This window comes from Homarus americanus, unplaced genomic scaffold, assembly GCF_018991925.1.
Source record: "Homarus americanus isolate GMGI-L3 unplaced genomic scaffold, GMGI_Hamer_2.0 scaffold27875, whole genome shotgun sequence".
Classification (NCBI taxonomy): domain Eukaryota; kingdom Metazoa; phylum Arthropoda; class Malacostraca; order Decapoda; family Nephropidae; genus Homarus; species Homarus americanus.
In genome coordinates this window covers 625,336-639,329 of record NW_024733870.1, presented here as the reverse complement: position 1 = coordinate 639,329, position 13,994 = coordinate 625,336, and the positions used below count along the sequence as shown (strand labels likewise).

General features: G+C 45.7%; 1 protein-coding gene across 1 annotated transcript; it reads right to left on the bottom strand.

Annotated features, from left to right (window-relative positions):
* Positions 1-472: 472 nt before the first annotated feature.
* LOC121870074 (probable H/ACA ribonucleoprotein complex subunit 1) lies at positions 473-7,134 on the bottom strand. Its single transcript, XM_042371843.1, has 2 exons — positions 7,034-7,134; positions 473-1,307 (listed from the first exon to the last, which is right to left on the bottom strand). Exons 1-2 carry the CDS (start codon positions 7,043-7,045, stop codon positions 822-824), a joined length of 498 nt encoding a protein of 165 aa, XP_042227777.1. The 5' UTR covers positions 7,046-7,134; the 3' UTR covers positions 473-821.
* Positions 7,135-13,994: the final 6,860 nt, after the last annotated feature.

Sequence of the window (13,994 nt, the reverse complement as noted above, 5' to 3'; positions counted from 1 at the left end):
GATAAACCTTTATATGTAATTTGTGTAGAGATAAAGATGGTTGAAGGAAATTAAAAGGCGAGCTTCGGGGCACAGTCGTCAACCAGCGGACCAGGTAATGACGTAATGACACCCTGGTTGACTGAGAGATATTTTTGTTACTTACAATAGTGAGTTTTTTCCTCCGTGTTTTAGTTCTATTTATGGTCATGTTCAGGCTACGGCACTATGTTTAATAAAGAATTTAATTTGGATTCCTGAGAAAGTCCTCCCCCCCAGTGTCGTGCTGAGAACCCTTCAGTGTACGTATGTCAAGTCTAGTTTAAGTCGGTGTAAAACTGTAGGAAAGGTTACTTGAGTTTGCAGCACTGAAGACGCTCCTCCCGGTGGAAATAACTTTAAACAAACACATTAATGGTGGGAAGAAGATGGTGCTGTAGGACTGTGGGCTACAGCGACGGCCACTGAGTGTCATGTTGATCAATACACAATGTTTTTATTTTTATTTATTGTCAAACAACAGTACAAAACGAGGTAAAAAAACAAAGATGAGGTAAGTTACTATATACACGGTATATATGGCTGCCACGCTAACGATGGCGTAGGGAGCTCAGGTGACTTAATGATAAACAAACAACAAGGGGAAGCCTGGGCGCCACTACCACTGGCTAGCACCACTATCATAACGACCACCTCGCTCACGACGACCACCACACGACACACTGCTGTGTCGTCCACGGTTATGGTTTCTTGGTTTATGTGGATGAGATGTACTGGTGGTGTGGCGGGAAGAAGGTACCAATAGTGGTCAGCGTGGGCGAGGGATGAGCACCACGTTATCATCAATATCCTCCTCCATATCCTCCGTCTCCCCCTCCTCCTTTGCCGCCGCCAAAGCCGCCCTTGCCGCCGCCCTTACCGCCAAAGCCGCCAAAGCCGCCGCCTTTGCCTTTGCCCTTGCCACCAGAGCTGCCGTGGTGGACGGGGATCTTGTGTACATAGACGGGCTGGTAGGTGACCTTGGGTACGGTCACCAGCTGCCACTCCTGTACGTGGTGTACTACGGGTTTGTGCACCAGGATTGGGGGCGGGGCGGTATGCACCATAATGGGCTTCTTCACGTACACTGGATGATGTTCCACCACAGGCTTATGAACCACTACGGGCTTGGTCACCTCCACAGGCTTGTAGGTGAGTACTGTCTGATGGGCCACGTAGCCGCCGCCGTATTCATGGCCGTAGCCGCCATCGCCGCCGCCCTTGCCCTTGCCCTTCCCGCCAGGCACACATGACGCTGACGCCGCTAGGAGCAACACACATACGGCGGTCTGTAAGTACCAAGCAATTTGGTGTTAAATATAAAGTAGATTTATACACACCATTCACGCCAGTCAGTGTGCTCTCTCCCATACCCTGCTACAGCCTTTACCACCTCCAGGAAACAGCCAGGGAAGATTTTGGGAAGTGTCCTGGAAAAAAATATATTTACTTGTGTAGAGACAACCAGTGACAACAACCAAGTCTCAGCCACACACACTGTCAATGACATAAACAATACTCATCAGTTATCATTCAACACCTGTCAAACATTATCGTAAATAAAATGAACTAGGCAAGTAACGATTACAACCAAGAGCCGTCATAACATAGTCACACCAACACTATAGGGTCTCTCCACGGGTGGGAGGGTGTGGGGAGGTGGAAGAGAAAAATGAAGACGGGTCCTATAACCACGAAGGCCAGTGTACTAAGCCTTCAGTATGCAAGGAGGCAGGGTGGCCGACACTGCACTCGACTTCCTTTACTTCCCCAATTTGTAAAGTTAGGTACCCGTTTACGGCTGGGCAGACAGAGAGAGTCCAGGGATCCAACCAGCGACTGTTTGTAAGAGGATAAGGAGTAATAGTGTGAGTATTGGAGGAAGTGTGTAGTAGCATGGCTCATAGGTTAAGGAGCCAGCAAGGTGTCCAGAAAATAAGAGCTACACCTCATCTACGTCTTCCTCTCTCCTTCATGGTCCCCATCTCAACCCGAGGGCCTCTCACCCTTAACTGAGGGCCCCTTACTCCTGACTCAAGGTCCCTCACTGCCAACTCTAGGTCATCACCCCTACCCAGGGACCCCGCTCTAAGTGAGGGAACCCCCTCCCTCCCTCCCTCTCTCTCCCTCAGGCAGCGTGGCGAGGACCACTTCCTGGACAAGTTCTTGTGGTGGTAAAGAAATGCTGGGCCGGTGGTGCGGGTCTGGCAGCCTCCCTGATCACCACCACGTTCTCTCGTCTCCCAGCGTCACTCATCTCTGGTCCGCTCCCCCGTACACTCTTACCACAGCATCTCTCTTTCTCACGTCTTTCAGTATTATAGTTTTCCTTAAAGCTTTCCTCAACGTGTGTTCGTGTTCCACCCTACTCTCTCTTATGCTGATCAACATTTCCTATTTACTCTCTCACGTCATCTACCTGTACACCGACCCTTATGCTATATTGTTAAAGGTGTGTTTAGTGTGTAACAGCGTTTAATGACGACTGGTAATTGACTCTGACACGTGCTACAGATGACTGAGCTACTTGTTAAATATTTAAGGTGAGCATAAATGGTGACAGGTGTTACTAGTAGGAGGCCAGACAGGTGTTACTAGTAGGAGGCCAGACAGGTGTTACTAGTAGGAGGCCAGACAGATGTTACTAGTAGGAGGCCAGACAGGTGTTACTAGTGGGAGAGCCAGACAGGTGTTACTAGTAGGAGGCCAGACAGGTGGTTGAGCTAGTAGGAGGCCAGACAGGTGTTACTAGTAGGAGGCCAGACAGGTGTTACTAGTGGGAGGCCAGACAGATGTTACTAGTGGGAGGCCAGACAGATGTTACTAGTGGAGGCCACACAGGTGTTACTAGTAGGAGGCCAGACAGGTGTTACCTAGTAGGCCGAACAGGTGTTACTAGTGGGAGGCAGACAGATGTTACTAGTGGAGAGCCAGACAGATGTTGTTACTAGTAGGAGGCCAGACAGGTGTAGTTGTTACTAGTAGGAGGCCAGCAGGTGTTACTAGTGAGGAGGGAGGCCAGCCAGACAGGTGTTACTAGTAGGAGGCAGACAGATGTAGTAGGAGGCCAGACAGGTGTTACTAGTTACTAGGCCAGAGTGCCAGACAGGTGTTAGGAGGCCAGTACCTGGGGAGGCCAGACAGATGTTGCTAGTAGGAGGCCAGACAGATGTTACTAGTGGGAGGCCAGACAGGTGTTAGGAGGCCAGACAGGTGTTACTAGTAGGAGGCCAGACAGGTGTTACTAGTAGGAGGCCAGACAGGTGTTTACTAGTGAGGAGGCCAGACAGATGGTATTACTAGTAGGAGGCCAGACAGGTGTTACTAGTAGGAGGCCAGACAGATGTTACTGAGTAGGAGGCCAGACAGGTGTTACTAGTAGGAGGCCAGACAGGGCCAGACAGGTGTTACTAGTAGGAGGCCAGACAGGTGTTACTAGTAGGAGGCCAGACAGGTGTTACTAGTAGGAGGCCAGACAGGTGCACAACATAACTCCACCACCACCACTTTAACACACTCCTCATAACGGACTTTCCTTTATATAGTCCGTTAAATAGAGACTTCGTATCTAACGGACCCTCTATATAACGGACTTCCCTCTCCATACAGTCCGTTAAATGAAGGTTTTATCATATAACAAAGTAATGACGATATACTTCACACACCCCGATATATATTCTATCAGCCTACGATCACTTCGACATACACAGCATGTAATATGTGTGTATGTATGTACTGTATGTAATGTTGTATGTATGTATGTATGTGTGTATGTATGTACTGTATGTAATGTATGTGTGTATGTATGTACTGTATGTAATGTATGTGTGTATGTATGTACTGTATGTAATGTTGTATGTATGTATGTACTGTATGTAATGTTGTATGTATGTATGTATGCATGTACAGTATGTACTGTAGGTAATGTATGTATGTATGTATGTATGTATGTATGTATGTAACTCAAAAGAACGACTCTACCTTAAAGATTTCTATCGTCATGTGTTTGGCGGCTTCACTTCCTTATAAAAATACTTCCCTGCTATTTTCAAGTTGCATTACAAGCGAATATAAAGTGTTGCGATAAGACTCCACTAAACACACCGAGAAAGTGTTTCACCAGCCAGCAAAACAATGTAAAACTTTCCCTTCCAAGTCAGTAAGAAATTCACGAGTATTGATAGTGCAGGCATTAAATTCGCTGCCTTTCACGCACGATCCTCTCTGTCTCTCTCTCTTCTCACCCCTCTCTCTCTCTCTTCTCACCCCCCCTCTCTCTTCTCACCCCCCCTCTCTCTTCTCACCCCCTCTCTCTTCTCACCCCCTCTCTCTCACTTCTAACCCCCGCGCTCTCTCTCTCTCTTTCACTTCCTCGAGAAACATGCGTCACATCACCCCACCTTTCACTTAATGGTAACCTGAGGGTGGCAGGTATGACCGACAGTTACCCCACGTGGTAATTAACACCTGAACAACACACGCGCAATAAGTCATGGAACACGACAATGGGTGAAAGTATGCCTGAAAAAAAATATACTCTCATAAGAACTACAAGAACTACCTCCAAATAAACTAGAGAAAGAAAGAAAAGGTACAAATTGGAGGTAATGAACCGTGAACCGTAGTAGTGGTGGTGGTGTGGGTCAGCTTGTCTTGCCCAGGTAAACAATATCTGGTCACGACCTTGCCCCTCTCCAGCCCAACACCTATACATTTATGGTTTAAGTTGGACCACCCTGCTGCTGACCCATTATTTATCACCCATCCTATTTTTCCTTACTCCTGGCTGCTCCTCCATCACTATCATCCACACACACACACATACACACACACACACACGCACACACATTCTTTGGTTTTGATGTGTACATGTGAAAGGAACAGTCAGATTTTGCGTTAATAGTCATCATAATCATCAGAGTCACTAGCAGGATTCATACTAGCTGGAACACGAATAAATATTAACATTCAATGATAACTTAACATTCTTGAAAACATCTTCACGCTGATGACGTAAACCTACATAACAAAGTTAACTTATCACACAACTTAACTATACACAAGTTTCAACATTAACATAAAATTAATAAAATTCCTGAGAGAAATTTAAGAAAACTGTGCATTTATAAAACTCGTGTTATTATCAGTTATCAAATATCTCAATGTTAACCCTCAGTAATACTCTAGTTTAACTTTCTTGTGGAGGAGTGGTGTGTGTGAGAGTGTGATCATCCCGTCAACATCCGGGTGGAGTGGTGTGCGGCATTCAGGTAAGCTGATGTGTATTAAGAGATAGTAGAACAGGTCATGACTTTCCCCACACCGAGGCCCCAACAGCAGCAGCATGCACCAAGTAAGGCCACGATGATGATGATGATGAAAACACCTCTCACCTTGCCCCATGTTACACCACCTTGTAACATTGGTGATGGGAAGGAACGCAGACTACTCGACACCAGAACACAAACAGGCCATTAGACAAGATGTAACTATGGAACTTTAATACGGTATCAAACACTCTCTGTAGGTAAGAACTAGACTATTTTTTTTTACTCTCTGAATGGCTAGTTATAAACAGCGACTAATATCTTGGTTAAAAAGATAAAGGAACACAAATTTCTCGCCTAAAAGCTTCACCTGTACCTGGCTGCCTCTAACTCTTTCCCAAGTTGCTGGCTCAGGGCTTTTCTCTCCCCCCCCTCTCTCTCTCTCTCTCTTTTTGGTGAGCGAGCGAGTAAACATAAATTGATAGCTCAACCGGTTTTTGTGATACACTCTTCCTGCAGTCGTCAATAATACCTGGCAATGAACCCCAGGACCAAAACAAAAGAAAGTGCACCTGTTATTCATTAGTCATTAAACAGGTAAATCAATCAATCAATCAATCAGGTTATAAGTTAAAGTAAACCTGAAGAACCTGATCATATAATTATAGTGAGGGACCTATTAAATAAACATAGGTACAGCAGGTGAGAGAATAATGAGGCAGGTGGAGAGAGAGAGGTTGTCACTTAGGAGGGGGGACAATACGGTACATAAGGCAACTCTTACTGCCTGATTCCCTCTGAACTGTCTCTACACAACACACGTAATGACTGTCTCTACTGGCGTATGACTGGGAAATCGGTAAAAAAAATCTTGTGGAAAAAATTAAGTCAGTCAAGTCGACACTGTTGATGATCAGGCACAGGTAAGAGACGAGGAACCTGATGACCAGCAAAACAAGTCAGGTCCGCCAGGTGAAGGAAAATCAGCCGAGTCATGGAACACTGGAAGTCACCTGTGTTATTTATGAATCAACCAGGTAAGGTGACACCTGGGGGAAGGTGTCTGGCTCCACCACCACATCTTATACTATCGTTCTTCATACACATTATCTACTGAGAGCCTCGTCAACACAAACAACAAATACAACACTACAACTCAACAACACAAATTACCTACGAACACCTGAGGTCTTATTGGTGTAATGTATGAAATAAATTGGCTAGTAAATTTAATATATACATTATGACACATCTTGATATTAAAGTAAACATGATGATAATAGTGTGTGTGTGTGTGTGTGTGTGTGTGTGTGTGTGTGCAAGTGACCGAGCAACTTGACCCGCATGATCCTTCACCCCACTCTCACTCTCACCTGTGGTGGAGCACTACAGGTGAGGGTGTTTCTTCTTGGGATTGTCTATACCCTGTATGTGTAAGTGGTAACTGTGTGTGTGTGTGTGTGTGTGTAATCCTACGTGCACAGGTGTCAGAAGGGTGAATGGCAATATACTCAAAGGTGTACACATCTGTAAATATGTTTGGGTCAGTAAATATATATATATAAATCTCTATCCTGACCACCACCACCACCACCACCAGGAGGAGTCAGGGTAGTGCTGGCCCATCGGTGAGCACCTCCTGACGAAATGACAGTCGATCTCCACTCAAACCATCACCAAACTGAACGTGACCCACCCCTCAGTGACCACACCACCGCCACCACTCACACACACACGCGATGCCTTACCTGAACCTTCATCTTGGAGTGACTGTACACTGCCGCCTCGCCGCTCACTTATATACCTGGAGTTTTGGAGTTGGGAGACCAGGCTACTTTTACCTCTACGCCTTTCTATATGTGAGCGGGCGGCGCCTCAGCCTCGGGCGTTTGTTTTGGCGTGGTTTTTGCTTGACATGATCTTTACCAGCCGTGGCCACTCCCATACCTACGCACCATCAACCACAACTGGGCCACGTGTAACCATGTCCTATACCGTGTCTCTGCGTGTGAAGAGTGTCCAGTAGTAGCCATGTCCTAACACTGTGTCTCTGTGTGTATTATTAACATGTGAGGAGAGCCAGTGGAGTCTTAACAGAGCCAAGGGAGTCTCAACAGAGCCAAGGGAGTCTCAACAAGCCACGGGAGTCTCAACAGAGCCAAGGGAGTCTTAACAGAGCCAGAGGAGTCTTAACAGAGCCAAGAGAGTCTTAACAGGACCAAGGGAATCTCAACAGAGCCAAGGGAGTCTTAACAGAGCCAGTGGAGTCTCAACAGAGCCATGGGGTTCTCAACAGAGCCAAGAGAATCTTAACAGAGTCAAATGAGCCTTAACAGAGCCTGAAGAGTCTTAACAGCACCAGAGTCGTCAGGGAGCAGCGGCGAAGGTAGTAACGGTTGGAAGGAAGGGTTAGGTTAGGTTAGGACTGGAACCCACTAGACCAGTTACCATACAGCCTGAGGGATGAAGGGAGGTAGACCAGGGGAGAGACGGGAGAGACAGGTGAGGTAGAGAGGTAGACCAGGTGAGGGACGGGAGAGACAGGTGAGGTAGAGAGGTAGACCAGGTGAGAGACGGGAGAGACAGGTGAGGTAGAGAGGTAGACCAGGTGAGAGACGGGAGAGACAGGTGAGGTAGAGAGGTAGACGAGGTGAGAGACGGGAGAGACAGGTGAGGTAGAGAGAGAGAACAAGGTCGTAGAGTACAAGGGAGTAGAATGGTAGATTATGAAGAGAAGAGAAGAGAACTTGAGATATTTTTCACATTTAGCATCAATAAGACAAACTAACTACTGTAATCAAACTGTAATTTAAGGTAATGTATCATCTCTGTAATAAACAATGTTAATACGTGAACACAACTCTGTAACCTCTGCTTCTTGTTCAGATTGTGTCCAACCACTCCCAGGATGAACATAGGTGTGCACAATAAACTAGCTGGTTGGAACAAAACTGAATTGAAGAGTTGAATGTACGGTCGTGTGAGGTCAAAGGTTAGCATGTAGTAGATGTTAGTGATATGACCAAGTAAGGAGTTGGGAGGAGGGGGAGGTGAGGGGGAAGGGGAGAGGGAGAGGAAGGGGTGGTGGGGGGTATACGTGTATGTTTGGGCAATGGTTAGAAAGTTGTCTTATTTATTGTAGAGTCAAACAGAATCTGAATAGAATGTTGGTGTTTCATATAACTTAGATGCGGAAGATAAATGTTTTTTGTCACCCCTTGAGAAAGACGCCAACCCACTAGGTACACTGATGGAAAAATATTCACATTTTCAGTACGATGACTTGAACCTTTGTACATTATCCCTTCAATGTGATGTATTGACCTTTTAAATACGATGACCTATTTGCTTAAGTACGATGTAATTGTACATTAAGGTTAGGTCATCGTACACCAGAAGTTAACCCTTGTGTACGGTGTCGCCTCTGACCCGAATAAAATAGTTTGGCGTTAGGCAAATAAAATATTAAAAGAGGCGTCCCTGTGGTGAAGGGGTAAATGGAGATAGTCTATTAAACTCAGAATATCTTGTGTGACCGGAATTCTGTCCACTCATGTGTAGGTCTTAAAGGAGATCACACTAAAAGATAGACGCGTGTGTGTACGTCACGCACGGTGTCTTGGTAAAACCTGCAGGCTGTTTCACCCGGGACGACGTTAGAATGCAATACACAGGGGAATGGTGCTTCAGGGACCTGTCATGTAAAGTGCCGAGTTGTGTCTCTTACCAGTACGTAACTGATGCCACATCACGTTCCTTGCATTTCCTGTCCAGTTCCCCGAGGACTGAACATGGCCAGATAGAATACAGACGAAACCTCGCCACGGGAGTATTGTGCCAGGCTACTCGAGGAAGGCGACGTTTCCCAACTACGAAATGGAATGTCGACATTAAGGAAGTGAGTGTGTGTTACAAGGCGTCGTGTGCACACTCTTTTAACTGGAGAGTTCACAAAGCCTTCTACAGTATACCGTATATTCGATCTGTACTTATATGACTCAAGAGTTTTCTGTGACAACCTTTACACACACACACACACACACACACACACACACACACACACACACACACACACACACACACACACACACACACACACACACACACACACACACACACACACACACACACACACACACACTACATGAGCCTTGTGGAGACGAGCACCTCCATCTTTCCCGCTAAAGAACACACATACAAGTATAAGGAATTGTGTGTTACTTACTGTTATGCATTCTACATGTTCTGTTCATTATGTTCTCTCTGTTCTTCCCCTTCCTTTGTAGGTGTAGTTTAAAGCTTTATATACAGACACTCACAGCTGGCGGATGTTTACAAGGAGGGACGGTAAATTTCTTCCCCTGGGTGATGTAACTCCTCCCTCCCTCCCCTGGGTGATGTAACTCCTCCCTCCCTCCCCTGGGTGATGGCTCCTCCTTCCTCCCTGGGTGATGTAACTCCTCCTTCCCCCCCTGGGTAATGTAACCTCCCTCCCTCCCCTGGGTAATGTCCTCCTCCCTCCCCTGGGTGATGTAACCTCCTCCCTCCCCCCCTGGGATGTGTAACTCCTCCTCCTCCCCTGGGTGATGTCTCCTCTCCTCCCTCCCCTGGGTGATGTAACTCCTCCCTCCCTCCCCTGGGTGACCCTTCCTTTGGGTGACTCTCCCTCTCCTCCCCTGGGTGATGTAACTCCTCCCCTGGGTGTGATGTCTCCCCTGGGTGATGTCTCCTCTCCTCTCCCTGGGTGATGTAACTCCTCCCTCCCCTCCCCTGGGTGATGTAACTCCCTCCCCTGGGTGATGTAACTGATGTCCTCCTCCTCCCCTGGGTGATGTAACTCCTCCTCCCCTCCCCTGGGTGATGTAACTCCTCCCTCCCTCCCCTGGGTGAAACTCCTCCCTCCCTCCCCTGGGTGATGTAACTCCTCCCTCCCTCCCCTGGGTGATGCCTCCCTCCCCCTCCCCTGGGTGATGTAACTCCTCCTCCCTCCCCTGGGTGATGTCTCCCTCCCTCCCCTGGGTGATGTCCCTCCCCTGGGTGATGTAACACCTCCCTCCCTCCCCTGGTTGATGTTCCTCCCTCCCTCCCCTGGGTGATGTAACTCCTCCCTCCCTCCCCTGGGTGATGTAACTCCTCCTCCCTCCCCTGGGTGATGTAACACCTCCCTCCCTCCCCTGGGTGATGTAACACCTCACCTCCCTCCCTGGGTGATGTCTCCTCCCCCTCCTCCCCCTGGGTGATGTAACTCCTCCCTGGGTGATGTAACTCCTCCCTCCCTCACCTCCCTATGATGTAACCTCCCTCCCTCCCTGGGTGATGTAACTCTCCTCCCTCCCTCCCCTGGGTGATGTAACACCTCCTCCCTCCCCTGGGTGATGTGACACCTCCCTCCCCTCCCCTGGGTGATGTAACTCCTCCCTCCCTCCCCTGGGTGATGTAACTCCCCTCCCTCCCTCCCTGGGTGATGTAACTCCTCCCTCCCTCCCCTGGTGTGTAACTCCTCCTCCTCCCTGGGTGATGTAACTCCTCCCTCCCTCCCCTGGGTGATGGAGACTCTACAGGAAGCCAAACGTAACTTTCACTTTTGAGTCACGAAGTCAAAAGCATGATGACTTCCTATCCTTAAGAGATTGAGAGACCTAACATATTAGTTAAGGGAAGTCATGTATGTATGTATGTATGTATGTATGTATGTATGTGTGACAATAAACCAACGGCATCCACACATAACACTCCCTCTATTATAAATTATTGCTTATATTGAATGATTGACTGAAACCCAAATTGACTACACGATCCTGACCTGGCCAGAGCTGACCTGACCTGACCTCTGTTATTGTTATTGGATATTGGAAGAGGCTATATCACCCCCTACCCCCCGACACTGACCTCTGATTCAATGTCCCTCCAAAATCAATGTGGACATTCAATAGACAGACGGAAAGACGAACAACCTAACAGATGAACAAAAAACAAAGGGAGAAAAGAACACAATGACAGGCAAACAAACGAACAAACAAAGAAACAATAAAACACCATAACAAACACACCACCCTCTACTCCACGGCCTCATTAAGAACATCACCTGGAGAGTAATAAATATTAATAAGGTCACTAAACTATTCCAAATGGCTCTGATTATAATTATTCTCCATTAGTTATATACCTGTTTAATAACTGCCCTGAGACTGACTGTGAGAGACTGATGTATGTATGTATGTATGTATGTATGTATGTATGTATGTATGTATGTGAGAACACGACACTGAACGGTATATAGTCTTTGCTTACGATTTTTTTTACAAAGGACTGAGATTATTAGTGACTGTCTGATTGTTAGGTGACTGTGTGGGTGTTAGGACTGTGTGGTTGTTAACGATTGTGTGGATGGCTGTAACTGACTGGCTTTTAGTGATTGTGTGATTTGTAGTGACTGTGGAATTTGTAGTGAAGATTGCCATTATGTTGAAGGACTTGAAGACCAGGGCCATGATCACCCAGCCAGTCAGCCACAGGGCCATGATCACCCAGCCAGTCAGGCACAGGGCCATGATCACCCAGCCAGTCAGGCACAGGGCCATGATCACCCAGCCAGTCAGCCACAGGGCCATGATCACCCAGTCAGTCAGTCAAACACCTTCACCACATCACTGGACGCAACAGTTTCATAGCATTATAACATTATAGTCCACACACTTTCTCCTACCCGTCACCACCACAAAAACACCACTAAAAGAGATAGAGAGAGAGAGAGAGAGAGAGAGAGAGAGAGAAACTCACTGGCTGGACGGAAAAAAAGAAACAACAGAGGAGGCCGGTTCTTACCCCTGGGGACGCCGGTCTATCTCCTCGCCTCACCTATAATAATTTCCTTATTTTGTTGTTGTTGTGATCCACTGTCGCCTTCATAACACTAACACCTCCCAGCACAACATCCTGGCGTGCCCTGAGACCTCCTTCTACAGATACCCAGCCCTCATCATCACCTCCTAGTTCTTCTTCTTTCGAGTTGTAATGTTTGGTTCAGTTACAAGATCAACGTTGTTTATAAAGTCTTTTAAAGTCAAGTTACCCACAATTCTTAGCTCTTATTTATCTTTTTTCTCTTGCAGCTCACGTTTACGAATTGTTGGGTTAAGGGGAATAGTTTATGGGTTACAGTGACCAAGATCAATATTTTGTAAACACAATCTCCGTCAGTCAGGGAAGTTCTTTAAAGAAATTCTAATACAAGTACGATAATTTTCACCTAACTGACGATATTTTTCACACCTCACGTACGATAATAATTTTCACACCTCACGTACGATAATAATTTTCACACCTCACGTACGATAATTTTCACACCTCAAGTACGATAATTTTCACACCTCACGTACGATAATAATTTTCACACCTCACGTACGATAATTTTCCCACCTCGATAATAATTTTCACGCCTCACGTACGATAATAATTTTCACACCTCACGTACGATAACTTTCCCACCTCGATAATAATTTTCACACCTCACGTACGATAATTTTTACACCTCACGTACGATAATAATTCTCACACCTTACGTACGATAATTTTCACGCCTCACGTATAATAATTGTCAAGATCGATGTTTTATCATTTTCAGCGAAGCAGTTTCCAATATTTTAAAAGTTTCACATCATTTAGAACCACAGCTTAGATAATGCTCCCGGACGCTAAAAAAAAATAAGAAAAAAAATAAATAAATAAATAAATAAATAAAAAATAAAAATAATAAAATACAATAAATAAATAAATAAAATATAAAAAACCAACACAAAAATCACAGTCCTAATATGTTAATGATGTGTATGAGTTGAAAATACATTACACTACACATTCATGTTAACTCAGAACAACATACTAAGACCAACATACTAACTCAGACCAACATACTTACTCAGGCCAACATACTATAATACCAACATCCTCACTAACTAAAATCAACATACTCTTAATCATACCAACATACTCGCCAAGACCAACATACTCACCAAGACCAACATACTCACCAAGACCAACATACTCACCAACATACTCACTAACCTTCATCATTCCTCTCTTAAAGTCAATGAAAATGAACCAGACATACACTCATACACGTAACAAACACATAAAACATACACACACACAAACATACACACACAAACATACACACACTGAAATTCAAACAGGAAGTGATCAACAACCGCTAGAGAGAGAGAGAGAGAGAGAGAGAGAGAGAGAGAAAGAGAAAGTAAGAGAGAGAAAGACTAACATACAAGTAAACAGAAAGAAAGGAGACAGCAAGAGACAGAAAGATAAAAGTGAGAGATAAAATAACAATCCAGGTGAGACACATCGAGTTGAGGGAGATAATAGCACAGGTAAGGAAGGATAGAAAGTAGAGTGTGAAGGTGATCAGGCGTTCATCCTTGAGGAGTAAAATGAGAAGGACGGTGTGTGTTTTAGTGGGTACATCTCCTCTCACAGACACGGGTGGGTGGCGCTAGGGTGGTCCACGGAGATGACCCCCAAGAAGCTTTTTAAAACATATCCTAATATTATCTTCAGATCGTGTTGGTAACTTTAGTATACTGTATATATAATGTGTTTAGTTTACCTACGATTTTAATATATATGTGATTCGTTTAAGCTATATTGCCAATGAAGTAAGAATGGGTTTTTAGGGTTATGTGGTATTTCAACAAT